Below are 14,935 nucleotides of genomic sequence, written 5' to 3' on the forward strand. Positions count from 1 at the left end.
TTTTGTTTGTCTTGGTTTTTTCCTTTTTTTTTTTTTTGTATCAGCATTATTGAAATATCATTAACATACCATACAATTCACTCATTTAAAGGGAAAGTCAACAGTTTTTTAGTATATTCAGAGTTGTGCAACCATCACCACAACCAATTTTAGAACATTTTCATCATCCCAAAACAACCACCCTCTCCTTACCCTTTACCTGTCATGCCCCAATGCCCTCCATCCCTCCTAGCTCTATTTTCTGCCTCTATAGAGTTGTCTATTCTGACATTTCATACAAGTGGAAGCATACAATATGTGGTCTTTTGTGACAGGCTTGACTTAGCAAAATGTTTTCAAGGTTCATCCTTATTGTAGCATGTATCAGTACTTCATTCCTTTTTATTGCTGACTAAACATGCATCTTTTAACTCTTAACAGTGTTTTTCTAATTCAACATTTAAAATACAGGATTTGCTGGGGGACCTGAGTGGCTCAGTTGGTTAAGCAACCAGCTCTTGGTTTCTGCTCACGCCATGATCTCACAGTTCGTGGAACTGCGCTCTGAGTTGGACTCCACACTGACAGCATGGACCCTGTTTGGGATTCTTTCTCTCCCACTGTCTCTGTCCCTCCCCAACACTCTCTCTCAAAATAAATAAATAAACTTAAAAAAAGACAACAACAAAAAAATCTTTAATGAATCTTCACTGGCAAGTAACAAACCCTATATATTTTTTTAAGTTTATTTATTTATTTTGAGAGAGTGTGTTGGGGAGGAGCAGAGACAGTGCACACACGCGTGCATGTGCACACACACAAGCAGGGGAGGGGCAGAGAGAGAAAGGGAGAGAGAGAATCCCCAGCAGGCTCCATGCTCAGCACAGGTACTGAGGCAGGCAGGAGCATGACCTGAGCTGAAGTCTGACACTCAACCAACTGAGCCATCCAGGTACCCCTTGATTTTTCTAAAATATGCAATCAGGGGCACCTGGCTGGCTCAGTTGGTGGAACATTTGACTCTTGATCTTGGGGTTGTGAGTTCAAGCACCAAGTTGGGTGTAGAGATTACATAAAAATAAAATCTTTTTAAAAATGCAATCAGGGGAGGAGCGCCTGGGTGGCTCAGTTGGTTAAGTGTCTGACTTTGGCTCAGGTCATGATCTCACGGTTCGTGAATTCAAGCCCCGCGTCAGCTGTGCTGACAGCTCAGAGCCTGGAGCCTGCTTTGAATTCTGTGTCTCCCTCTCTCTCTGCCCCTCCCCTCCCTGCTCATGCTCTGTCTCTGTCTCAAAAATGAATAAAACATTTAAAAAAATGTTTAAAAAATGCAATCAGGAGAGCCTAGGTGGCTCAGTCAGTTAAGCGTCTAGCTCTTGGTTTTGGCTCAGGTCATGATCTTATGGTTTCGTGAGTTCAATCCCCACATCAGGCTCCATCCTGACAGGGCAGAGTCTGCTTGAGATTTTCTGTCTCCCTCTCTCTCTCTGCCCCTCCCCCACTTGCGTTGCCTCTCTCTCTCAAAAATAAACTTAAAAAAATTAAAAATAAAAATTTTTAAAAATGCAATCAATAAAATACCTAGGAATAAATCTAACCAAAGGGGTGAAAAATCTATACACTGAAAACTATAGAAACTTATGAATGAAATTGAAAAAGACACAAAACAATGGAAAAATATCCCATGCTCCTGGAGAGGAAGAACAAATATTATTAAAATGTCAATACTACCCAAAGCAATCTACATATTCAATGCCATACCTGTCAAAATAACACCAGCATTCTTCACAGAGCTAGAACAAGCAATCCTAAAATTTGTATGGAACCACAAAAGACCCTAAATAGCCAAAGCAATCTTGACAAAGAAAACCAAAGCAGGAGGCATCACAATCCCGGACTTCAAGCTGTATTACAAAGCTGTAATCATCAAGACAGTATGGTACTGGCACAAAAACAGACACTCAGATCAATGGAACAGAATAGAGAACCCAGAAATGAACCCACAAACGTATGGCCAACTAATCTTTGACAAAGCAGGAAAGAATACTCAATAGAATAAAAACAGTCTCTCCAGCAAGTGGTGCTAGGAAAACTGGACAGTGACAGAAAAATGAATCTGGATCACTTTCTCACACCATACACAAAAATAAACTCAAAATGGATGAAAGACCTAAACGTAAGACAGGAAGCCATCAAAATCCTAGAGAAGAAAACAGGCAAAAAAATCTCTTTGACTTCGGCCACATCAACTTTTTATTCAACACATCTCTGAAGGCAAGAGAAACAAAAGCAAAAATGAACTATTGGGACCTTGTCAAAATAAAAAGCTTCTGCATAGCAAAGGAAACAATCAGCAAAACTAAAAAGGCAACCAACGGAATGGGAGAAGATATTTGCAAATGACATACCAGATAAAGGGTTAGTATCCAAAATCTATAGAGAACTTATCAAACTCAACACCCAAAAACCAAATAATCCAGTGAAAAAATGGGCAAAAAACATGAATAGACACTTCTCCAAAGAAGACATCCAGATGGCCAACCGACACATGAAAAATGCTCAACATCACTCATCAGGGAAATACAAATCAAAACCACAATGAGATACCACCTCACATCTGTCAGAATGAATAACATTAACAACTCAGGCAACAACAGATGTTGGTGAGGATGCGGAGAAAGAGGATCTCTTTTGCACTGCTGGTGGGAATGCAAACTGGTGCAGCCACTCTGGAAAACAGTATGGAGGTTCTTCAAAAAATTAAAAATAGAACTACCCTATGACCCAGCAATTGCACTACTAGTTATCTATCTAAGGGATACAGGTATGCCATTTTGAAGGGGCACATGCACCCCAATGTTTATAGCAGCACTATCAACAACAGCCAAAGTATGGAAAGAGCCCAAATGTCCATTGGTGGATGAATGGAAAAAGAAGATGTGGTATATATATACAATGGAGTATTACTCGGCAATCAAAAAGAATGAAATCTTGCCATTTGCAACTATGTGGATGGAACTAGAGGGTACTATGCTAAGCGAAATTAACCAGAGAAGACAAATATATGACTTCACTCGTATGAGGACTTTAAGAGACAAAACAGATGAACATAAGGGAAGAGAAGCAAAAAGAATATAAAAACAGGGAGGGGGACAAAACATAAGAGACTCTTAAATACAGAGAACAGAGGGTTGCTGGGGGGGTTGTGGGAGGGGGGTGAGCTAAATGGGTAAGGGGCATTAAGGAATCTACTGAAATCATTGTTGCACTATATGCTAACTTGGATGTAAATTTAAAAATAAATTAATAAATAAAATAACTAAGTTTTTAAAAAATGCAACCAGATAATTTTGTGTTTATTTGGGGGTCGGGGGGGGGGGTGGTTAACATAGCCAACCTACCCAATATTTTAAAATTACCAGAGACATTTGAAATGTTTAATATTTTCTCATGTTGGCTTAATTATTTGATGTTTTCAATTCTCTTTGGCATTCTTGTGTCTTTTCCATTTTCAGTGTTTCAAACAGTTTGTATTTAAAATGTTAAAGTTTCAAAACTGTAAATACAGTGGATTGTTTTCTGGTATGATATCAACATTATAAACCTTGTCAATTTGATTATTGGCACATAAATTTACAAATAAACTGCAATATGTATGTATTTAATGAAATAGATGTGAAACAAGTTTTTTAAATGCACTTACCTGTATGCATACATTCTCTAATCTGTCTACAGGACATCTTATGACTTGGACAAGCTGCTTGCTAAAAGTCCACAGATATAGTGTCAGTAGCATTGCTCTCATCTGCTTGGCTCCATCCGAAATAAAAGAGAATTGGCGGGGGGGGAGGGAGGGTCATTGTTTATTTTTGTTTTCAAACTCTTGTGTTAAGAGAATTTAACAGGATTTCTTCTTAAGAAATTCATGCTGGGTCCTGGTAATCTCTACTTCTTTTTTTTAAGGTTCACACATCATCTTTTTACCAGCCCTTGAATTTTGCAAGGGATAAACAAACATCTCACGGGTATATAGTCTTTGGTCAATTCTTTCTTGTTTTGGCAATCAGGGTGGTGCTTTCATTTTGAGGCCGTTAGTTCCATCTTGTTCTTTCCTCCTTCTCAAGTTCAGCAGTTTCACCACCAGTCACAGAGCAATCTGGGAATCATTTCATCACAGCAAGACACAGAAGCTTGTGGAAAAGCCAGAGCAGCTAGTGGATGGGAGATTCCACAGTGCCAGAAATAATTCTCCAGCTTGACTTCTCAGTTTCCACTTTTCTTCTGCTTCTGCCAAGACCACGTGTTCAGTGTTTTTCTTTCCTGCTATAATTATCCAGTCCCATGCCAGTTATTTTCAGCTGACATTTCTTGTGGACAATTCAGAAAACAAACACATTGGAGGCTGATAAACCAGGATTTAAATCGCAGCTCACCACTTCCCAGCTGTGTGACATTACGCAGGTGATTTCACTTCTTTGGGACTCTGTTTCCTCTTAAAACTGAGGTTAATATCAGCCTCACAAGATTATATAAAGTATTCACACTGAATGTGAACACAGTAATTGCAGTCACCAAATGTTCATCTCCCCTGATCCTCCCATTTACACTTTTTCAGACATTTTCAACAGCAGCCCAAACAGCATGCACACAGCCTACTATATGCAGGCCCTTGATGTTGTGACACTAAAAACACAGGAAAGAGCTTCCTGCTCTCTAGAAGTTTACAATCTAGTCAGAGAGACGTCTTCCTTTACTTCAGTTAATCCATTCAATGGTGCTGGGAGGCCAACAAGGACAAAAACATAGGAAGAAAGGGCGAAGCCAAGGGTGAACAAGAGTCCTACTCCCCAAACGTTATATTTGTCCCAGCCACAGGACACAATTACTGGTTTTTTGCGTGTCTGTCACCCCAACAGGACTGCCAGCCGACTGAAGGGGACCCAGGTTCAGCTCATCTAAGTTACTTTCTCATCGCCAGGTTGGGCGCACAGCAGGCCCGGGCCCTGTTCCGCCTTCTCGAGGGGCGCCGGCCCGCGCACCCAGGTGTATATGGGCGCGGGAGCGTCACGCTGGGTGCCTCCGTCCCGCCCAGATCGGAAGTCCCCTGGATCCCCTGGGCAAGGCCAGAGTGCCGCGGGCGTACGCCGGAAGCCCAGCGGCGCCTCGCGGCTGTTGGCGGTTAGCCGCCACCTGCCGCTCCACCTCGGATTGGCTCCTTCCTCCGGCAACGCGGCGGCTTTAACCAATCTCCAGCGGCCGCGAGGCCCCGCCCCGCGGAGGACGCAGGAGGCTGGAGTTCTGTTTGCGGAGTGAGGGGTTGCAGAGCCGGTGAAGGGGGGAGTACGCTTTCATCCGAGTTTCTGGAGCGTATTAGAAAGAGCCCTAGCGGGATACAGGGGGAGCAGAGGCGTGTGTGACCCTGGGCTGCTTCTGCTTCTTTCCGGGCGTCCGCCTTGCCATTCTCACCAAGAGGTTGGCGGCACGGGGATGTGTGAGCAGACGCGACGGACGCGGGGATCCGCCCGCACGGAAATGGGAGTGGAGGAAGGCGCGCACAGAACTTTTCGCTGGACAGCCCTTGCCGAAAGGCGGTAACTAGAGGCCCCGCCTCGCAGGCCCCGCCCAGCCCCGCAGGCCCCGCCCCCGAGACCTAAAGCGCGGCAGCCTCCAGCTACCCCATTGTAAACTCGCCGGACACGTTTTCGGTTTGAGTACTGTCCGTGCTCTCTCCACGCGCCCTCCGCCCGCCGACAGACAACAGAGTTGCCAGCACGCTCTTGTTCTCCCTTCGGCCGGGTGAGCCCGGGCCCCGCCCGCCCTAGCCTTGAGCCCGCTAAACCTGCGGCACTCCCGCCACCCCGGCAGCGAGGACCCGCGCCCTTCCTTCTAATTTCTCTCTTCTTCTCCCAGCCTATCTTGAATTTTTCTTCTCTGTCCTCTTTTTCCTTTTCTTTCACTCTTTTTCTCTCCCTTTTTGTTTACCTCTCACCTTCAATTGGTTCAATAATTTAAGCCTCCACCCTTCTACTCTCTCCCCTCGCCCAGGATGCCCAGCTCTGCTTTTGGGTGGGGGCCTTCGGCGCGACTGCGACGACCAGAATGACTTTCCATCCCCCAGGCTGAGACGGAGTTTTGAGCAGGGCCCGTTCCCAGCCCCTCTAACCTCCTCACAGCTCGCGGCTGGGTGCTAGTCGATTCTCGGCGAGTCTCTGACCTATCATGACCGCCTAACAACACTCCCACTCACCAGAATCTGCTGACTGCGTTGGGAGGCTGCTTCTTCAGAGTACAGGGTGCCTCTAAAGCAGAAATCTGGAAGAGAGTCAATGTGTCTACTAAGAGAGCAGACAGGGGAGAGGGGATTCCTGGGTTCATTCCCCCCTCCATTGTGTGTACTTAATTAGTCCCCAGCTACCCTGGGTGAAATAGACCCTATTCCTTACTCCTCCCCACCTCCACCCTGAAGGACTGGGCTTGTGTGCCTTGGGCAGGTGGCCCTTTTCTAGCTGGAGTGTGATTCTTAAAGGCATATTTCCTTTCTAAACTCCTCTTTCCCCTCATCCACAGGACACATAGTATGACTATTAGGTGTTTCGTCTCCCAGCCATTTTCTATGGAAAACCAAGGGGATTGGGCCATGATAGCCACTGGCAGCTTTGAAGAATGGGATGCCTTTAGAGAAGCTTGATCTTGGAGGCCTCAGTGTGAGACCTTACAAAGCCGGGTAAGAATCCACTCTAAGGGAAGGGTCTTCTGTTGCCTACTAGTGCTTTGGCCTGGGGGTGGGGGTCAGTGGGACATTATCAAAAATAACTACCACCACCCCAGTGAAGTTGCTCTTCAGAATTCACAAAACACTTTCCTTTATCCCTAGTCTCATTCTATCCTTTAAGCTGATCTTGACTAGGCAGGGATGGTGGTCCCCATATTTACAAAGGAAGAAATTGAAGCCTAGATGGGACAGTGATTAGTCCTTGGTCATCCTGGGGGTCAGCAGCAGAGCTAGGACAAATTCCTGAGGCCTGAGTTTTATTTTCTCTTCTTAGTAGGGTCTTTAGCACAAGTGGCCATAGCCCCATACTCAACCTCTAAAAGACCTGACAAACCCAAAGCAACATTCAAAATGGCAACTGAGCCTCTGTGCATTTGTCTTTGAGATGGACAGAGGCTGGGCCTTATTCTCTGGCCTTCACAATACTGTGACCCAGCTCAAGGTCAGGACACGATAGACTCACTTTTCAGGTCTCTGATGCCCAGAGAAGGGACATTCTTTGCCTGAACCTTCTCAGAACTGTCAAATTGGCATGAGAGTGGGGCGCCTGGGTGGCTCAGTCATTTAAGCGTCTGACTTCGGCTCAGGTCTTGACCTCATGGTTTTGTGGGCTTGAGCTGTGCTGACAGCTCAGAGCCTGGAGCCTGCTTCGGATTCTGTGTTTCCCTCTCACTGTCCCTCCCCCACTCATGCTCTGTCTCTCAAAAATAAATAATTTTTAAAAAAGCTAAAAATTTAAGTTTTTTTTTTTTTAAATTGGCATGAGAGAACTTGGGTGTTTTCTTGTTAAAAGCCCTGCCTGTGCCGGGGGCTGAGAAAACAGGAGAGAAATGTTCTGGACACCAGTGCAGAGCAAATCTAATAAGCTTTGGAGGCTGTAGCTGTGGCTCTTACCAAGTTCCCTCATCTGTAACATGGAAATAAGGCAGCCACCTCACAGGGCAGCTCTGAAGAGTAAATGAGCTAATAGAGTGCCCTGGGCGGTGGGATGGGGATGTATCCAACAAGTTCTGGGGGATAGATAGATATGTCATCAATAAGGCCAGGACCTGGCCTATAGTAGATCAGGATGCAACTGAGTGGTGAGTAGCCTCTGGATTTCCCTGTTGGCCCCAGACGCCTGGAGTAGAGAAGCTCAGGAGGAAGAAGCTGTGAGCTGTTTGTTTCCATGGGTCTTTGTGTTCACAACTGACTCCAACCACATCCTCCCTCTGCTGGCCAGCATTTTCCTTATGGCCCCAGCCACATGGGCGACCAATGAGGCTAGGCTCAGAGCAGCTGCTCCTGGTGAAGTGAAGTGAGAGAAGTGAGCTCAGGGGAGAGAGAAGCAAATCACCTCCCCCACTGGGGTGCTGGGCTCACTTCCTCCCCGGGGAAGGGCAGCAGAGGCCGCAGAGAAGGGTGTTGTTCAACTCTGAGAACAAAATGGAGCTTTTGGTTTCCTGTGTCTTTGTAGCTCTGATCTGCACCTCCCTGTCCCTGCCCCTCCTGTGGTGAAGATGTGGATCCCCTTTGTTGAAGGAGAGGAAACTGGCTAGAGAGGGAGACTGTTTTTCCTGGGTCACACAATAGGCCAGCGGGGGGGAGAGTCCAGTGTCTGTGTACCTACTTTCAGCCCTGAGAGTTGTCCAGGATCCCTCAAGGCCCAGCTAAATATTACCTCTCTCCTGATGGAGTTAGTTGTTCCCTCTGCATTTTGAGAGTATGTCCTGCAAGCCCCAAATGTAGCTTGAATCACCTGCCCATCCCCTGTGCCAGACAGTAAGCCCCATCTAGGGTTGATATTGTCTCCTGCATCTCAGTGAGCCAGTGCCCAGCAAAGCAGTCTTGTTGAAAGAATGACTCTAGAGAGCCCAAGTTGTGTGGGGCTGGGGAGGAGAATTAGACTGGGCTGAGAAGGGACTGAACTGGTCTTCTCCATTCCTTTTCTTCTAGACTTAGATAATTTGAGACCCATAGGAACCTCTCCTACTTAAGAAATCCAGGGCATAAGCCTATGAGCCTGTGCCTTTCAGATCTTGGTCTGACTGAAACCTTTTCCCTACTTCTGCCTGTCCTTCAGACAGATCTGCAGAAGTAGGCATGCCGGTATCATCAGTGAAATCTCTGCACCCAGCAGACAAAAGGATGAGTCAGTGCCAGTTTGTCAGCACTAAGATAGCCCTGATCCAGACTCTTCCTATAGTAAAAGGGAGGGGGCTCTTCACAAAATGTGTTCTCCTCAGGCAGGAATTGCTTCTCTAGCCCCTACTTGAGTACCTCCAGAGCTCACTCCTGTTTTCCTTCATGAGGTTGCTCTGGTTCTTGCTTAGGGAAGTGGTGCTGTCAGGGAAGGTGGGGGTGAGGTGGTAAGCAGGGAGGGACTGTGCATGCTGCTGCTAATGGGGCTTGTCTCTCCTTGGCTTAGATTCCGGCAGAGTTCCTCTATCTCGTCTTGTTGCTGACCGAAGGTGCCCCCTTCTCCATCTTTCTCCATCTCCTGGGAGAGAGGAGGAAATCAGCATTATGGTTGGGTTCAAGGCTACAGATGTACCCCCTACTGCCACTGTGAAGTTCCTGGGGGCTGGCACAGCTGCCTGCATTGCAGATCTCATCACCTTTCCTCTGGACACCGCTAAAGTCCGGCTGCAGGTGAGGGCAGAAAGCCTGCGGTTCCCAATGTTGTCTAGTCTACTCTGCCCCAAGATATAGACTCCTTAAGGGCCAGTGGGGTGTTTGGGACTGTGTAAACTTTGGAGCGTAGGGATGGCAGGAGATGGGGAGGGCAACCTGCCAACCCCTATAACCACCCATCTTGGCCTTGCAGATCCAAGGAGAAAGGCAGGGACCAGCGCGGGCCGTAGCCAGCACCCAGTACCGTGGTGTGCTGGGCACCATCCTGACCATGGTGCGCACCGAGGGCCCCCGCAGCCTCTACAATGGGCTGGTCGCTGGCCTGCAGCGCCAGATGAGCTTTGCTTCTGTCCGCATCGGCCTCTACGACTCTGTCAAGCAGTTCTACACCAAGGGTTCTGAGCGTGAGTGTGGAGCTGGGCCATGGGCTGCTTGACCTTTTCTCCTTGGTGATGACCAATCCAATCAAATCATCCTTGATTGATGATTTGCTACATAGCTTCTTTAGGCTCTAAGATCCCTAAGAGGATCAGAGGAACTGAGAACTGGAAGGCACCTTGATTCTCCTAATGATTCTTGAGCACCTGGGCTGTGCCAGGTTCTGTGCAGGGCATCATCCCATGACAGTCCCCACCACTACTCTGAGAGTAGGTGGTATCATCCCCATGTTAGAGATGAAGAGACTGAGCCTTGCTGGGTGGAAAGTACTTGGCCAAGAGCACACGATGAGGAGCCAGAAAACACACCCAGGACTTTCGCTTCCAAAGCTAGCACTCTTCCATTTTACCTCCTCGCATGCTATGCCCACCTCCTTTTTACATACGTGAAAACTGAGAACCCAGATCAAAAGGTTAACTTTTCCTGAGATAACGTGGCAAGGAGAAATAGATCTGGCATGCGAACCCAAGTCTTATGAATCTAAGGCCTTGGAAGGCCACTTCTCTCTGAGCCTTGGGTTTTCACTTGTCAGGTGGAAATGATTGTGACTTACCCTGTTGAGCTAGGTCTCATTTTGTCCCACTCCTTGCTATGTCCCATTGCGTAGCAAGTAGTAGACATTCAAGGTGTTATTTTCTTTGATGCAAGGAGTTTTTAGAGCAAGAGCTTGTCTGAATCCTATTCCCAGAAGGCAAGAGATTACAGTGATGAGGTGATTTTTAGTGAAGAGAGGTGGAAAATTAGTACAATCCCAACTGGGCACTGACCCCCCATGTTTCTTCCACAGATGCCGGCATCGGGAGCCGTCTCCTGGCAGGCAGCACCACAGGGGCCTTGGCTGTGGCTGTGGCCCAGCCCACAGATGTAGTAAAGGTCCGATTTCAAGCTCAGGCCCGGGCTGGAAGTGGCCGGAGATACCAAAGCACTGTCGATGCCTACAAGACCATTGCCCGAGAGGAAGGGTTCCGGGGACTCTGGAAAGGTGTGTACCAGGTGTTTCTTCTTCCCTATCTTCCTCCTCCTCTAGTCTCTGGTCTCACATCAGTATTTTTTCCTCCTGTAGGGACCTCTCCCAATGTTGCTCGTAATGCCATTGTCAATTGTGCTGAGCTGGTGACCTACGATCTCATCAAGGACGCCCTCCTGAAAGCCAACCTCATGACAGGTGAGTTAGTATAAATGGTTCTGGGTCTTGCCCTTCCCCCAACCTAGGATCAGATGTGAGGGTCTGGTTCCCTGAGTCGCACATCTTTTCATCCTCCTTCCCCTATGCTTGTGGAGTGAGTTTAGATTTACCATAGTGAAGCCAGCTGGGATGAAACTCCCACTGCACACTGAGGTACTGAGGCTAGACTCTAGGCTAAATGACTTTTAGGTCATCAGGACAGATCCCCGCTGGCATCTCTTTCTCTAAAACCAGAAAACCCCTAAGTTAGTTTGATAATCTCTTCCCTTCTGGAATGATGAGGTAAGGAGTCCTGACTGCCTCTCCTGCTCCTCCTTGGCAGATGACCTCCCTTGCCACTTCACTTCCGCCTTTGGGGCAGGCTTCTGCACCACTGTCATCGCCTCCCCTGTCGATGTGGTCAAGACGAGATACATGAACTCTGCCCCGGGCCAGTACAGCAGCGCTGGCCACTGTGCCCTTACCATGCTCCACAAAGAGGGTCCCCGAGCCTTCTACAAAGGGTGAGCCTCTGATCCACCCCACCCAATCCCGAGCCTCCTAGCTATCCATACCTACACACAGGTGGGAGAGAACCACCTGGAATTGACTAGCAACCAGGTGTCAAACTATTCTGATCCTGGTGTTAGTATTTCACTGGCATTCCCTCATGCTCTTAACTAGTTCCTCCCAGAGTTGTCATGCCTACCTTATGGGTATTAAAATGGAGACTCACAGAAAATTCTTGCTCAGAGCCGCATGGCTGTGGGGCTCTGTTCACCCTGGGCCCTCACAACCTCCTTTGGGACAGAGCAACTAGGTTGGATTGGATACCATGGCCCACTGGGGTGAGTGGGAGGTGAAGTGCCCTCAGGAGTCACCAAGGTGCCCCCTGTGACCTGTGTTTTCTGCCTTCTAGGTTCATGCCCTCCTTTCTCCGTTTGGGTTCCTGGAACGTGGTGATGTTTGTCACGTATGAGCAGCTCAAACGGGCTCTCATGGCAGCCTGCACTTCCCGGGAGGCTCCCTTTTGAGTGTCTCCTGCTGCTGACCCAACCACCTTCGGCTTTGGCTCTGGCTCTGGCTCTGGCTCTGGCTCCGGCTCCGGCTCCAGCTCCAGCCAAGCCCTGCTTCCCTTCCCTCTCTCCTCACCCCTTCCTTCCACTCCCTTTCCCACCACCTCCCTCTCCTGTCCCCACATTCTTACCCCTTCTCCCCTACCCCATCTCCCCGTTGCCTCCCAGTCCTAGTAGAGTTGACCCCAGTTGACACTGTGGGAGGCCTGGAACTAGCCAGGATCCCAAGCCTTCAATCCCTTGAAAAGCTAAGCCCAACTCTTTGTTCTGCCCCTAGTCCCAGCCAGCATGTCCCCCATAAAACAGGTTCAACCTTGTGTCTCCTCCTTCTCTCATAGCTGTTACCAGAGGTCTTGGTTCAGTGGGCCCTTCTGGCACCTGGTAGACAGCGGAGCAGCCACCTGACTTAGAAAGGGAGGTCTGCCCCACCTTCCGCTTCCAGCATCCATTCTGGGGCCCGTGGAGGTCATCTAGTTCATTTGTCTTTCCAGACCAGGCCTGGGGCTTAGGTGGTAAGTGAGGGAGCAGCTGGGAGTCACAGCTTCGCTCTCACTAGGACACTTGAGCTTCCACTCACCCAGTGCCTGGTGCTCCAGCTGGCCCCAGGCCTACTGATCTGCAAAATTAGTGTACTACTGTCTGCCCGACATCTCCTTGTTCAGTGGAAGATTTAGAGGAACTTGGGAATCTTAGATGCTGTGAACTTCTTTTATTCCATTCTACAAATGGGAAACTTCCTCTCCAAAGTCCCAGACCTCATGAGGACAAGTCTGGCTGCTTCTCATCCTCCACAGTCACACCCTTAGGTGGCATTCTTACTGCACTGGGTGGGACAGGGTGCAAGGAAAATATGAGGCCTCAGTCTGAGGATACTTTCATTTGGAGACTCACCCTCTCCCTAGGCTGGAGATCCCAAGGAGGCAGTGCCAAACCAGGGCTTAGGCTGCACAGGGTGTCAGCCTCCCTGTCCCTGTTCCTACCAGCTGTCCACAGAGGCAGGAAAGCAGATTCTACATCTGTTTCAAGGGGTAGGGGACTCTGAAGTCCCAGAATCCTGAGGCATCTCATGCAGAAGCAGGCCCTTAGAATTAAGCCACCCAGGCTCATTTTATAGCTATTGGAAGAAACTGAAGTCTGGGACTAGGACTCAGACTCCTTTCTCCCCCACTGTGCCTCTTCACCAGGGACCAGAGCTGGAGTCCTTCGGAATGTTCGTTAGACAGTTGTAGAGCCAGGCTCAGAGAATGTGGTCTCCCTCTTCCCATAGCCTCAAGCAGCTGATGCTACTGCTCCTCCCCATTGGTCAGAGCTGGAGGCTCAGCCCTTCAGAGCTTTGGCAAGGGGCCCAGGAAATGAGAGTCCTGGAGAAGGAAAGAGGGCCCAGGATTCCTCACCGTACTTTGTAACATCTGACAAATTGAGCTGGGGTCTCATAGTCCCCAAGAGGAACGGGGTTGGGTACCACAAGGTGAGCCAAGGCGAAGGTGGTAGGCAGCCCAGTGGGCCTGCTCTCCTGGGCTGCAGGGAGTCAACATAAATGGAGGACCGACCTGGTCAATGCACTTCATGCACCTTAATTCTCACACTAGTCCTATAAAGCAGGCTACTGTTTTATACCAGAGGAAACCGGGCCAATTTGTTGCCTTAGGCATGTCAGTCATCTGATTCGTTTATCAGTCTTGTGTCCCAGACACTTGGACACAAGGCCACCAGACTCCATCATGGTTCTGGGCATGATCCTGGGACAGTGAGGAGCTGGGGCAGGTGGCAGGAACCATGGAACAACATTACCAGTAGCCTCACTAATAACTGGTCCTCACAGCTTATAAAATGGACATATGACAGGCCCTGCCTTGCCTGCCAGATGAGGTAGCACTGAAGATCACCAAGGTAATAGGAATTTCACAAAGATCTTTCATCAGGCCTAAGACCACGCTTCCTTCAGAGCATTGCCATGAGGAAGAGGCTAGAGGCAGGCTTTCCTACTGGCTTAGAGGAGACCTGGGTGCTAGGATTTGCACCCACTTGCTCTCAGCACAGGGCAGCTACCACCACTCTTCCACCTAGGCCGTGCCTCAGGGCAGAGTCGGCTTCACTCCTCATCTGGTTTCCTGAAGGCCTACAAGATCAGGCTTGCAATCTTTGCTATAAGAAACAGGTTCAGAAAGGCAAAGTGATTTGCCGAAGAGCATACACCTGACGTGTATCTGACTCCAAGGCCTACATGTCTTACGGGCTGCACAGGTGCTTCCTAGAACCCTGGTCCAGACTCCATGTCTCAAAGTTGGCTCCTGCCACATTTTCCCTGATGATTTCAAAATGGCTGACAGGTGCTACCCAGTCCCCATTTAAGAAAAAACGTTAAGGGGTGCCTGGGTGGCTCAGTTGGTGAAGTGTATGACTCTCAATCTCCACTTAGGTCTTGATCTCAGGGTTGTGAATTCAAGCCCCATGTTCAAGAAAGAAAGAAAAAACCTTGAGCAAAGAATGTTTTGAACGGGGGAATCCAATATGGACAATATGGGGGCCTTTTCTATTACCTCTGAAGTCATTCCACAAAAGTGGCCACGTACTCATAAGATTAGATCTATCCTAGCCCAAACCCAGACTTGAAAGAGAGGAGTCTTTGCCCTGGCACAGGAGAGGTGCATGCCACACCGTTGCCTGATGGAATGCAGGTCAGGAAAGCAAGTGTGGTCTGCATAGGCCCAGCTGGGTCTGGAGGCCACATCAGCAACAATCCTGGAACCCTGAGATCTAAGCAGTGAATTCACCAAGCATGTTCACCACAATGACTCAATCCTCATAAGCAGCCTGCAGGAGGCTTATAAGCAGTAACATCCAGGGGGGTCAGTGGCAGGGCCAGGAGCAGAGCTTATAAGCAGTAACATC

The 14,935-nt window shown here is 48.6% G+C and overlaps 1 protein-coding gene across 1 annotated transcript; it reads left to right on the top strand.

The window, feature by feature from the left end:
- The first annotated feature begins 5,606 nt into the window (after positions 1–5,606).
- UCP2 (uncoupling protein 2) lies at positions 5,607–12,360 on the top strand. The gene is made up of 8 exons (XM_043580281.1): positions 5,607–5,775; positions 6,547–6,703; positions 9,159–9,382; positions 9,558–9,768; positions 10,590–10,784; positions 10,866–10,967; positions 11,311–11,491; positions 11,887–12,360. Exons 3-8 carry the CDS (start codon positions 9,257–9,259, stop codon positions 11,999–12,001), a joined length of 930 nt encoding a protein of 309 aa, XP_043436216.1. The 5' UTR covers positions 5,607–5,775; positions 6,547–6,703; positions 9,159–9,256; the 3' UTR covers positions 12,002–12,360.
- Positions 12,361–14,935: the final 2,575 nt, after the last annotated feature.

This window comes from Prionailurus bengalensis, chromosome D1 (assembly GCF_016509475.1).
Source record: "Prionailurus bengalensis isolate Pbe53 chromosome D1, Fcat_Pben_1.1_paternal_pri, whole genome shotgun sequence".
Classification (NCBI taxonomy): Eukaryota; Metazoa; Chordata; class Mammalia; order Carnivora; family Felidae; genus Prionailurus; species Prionailurus bengalensis.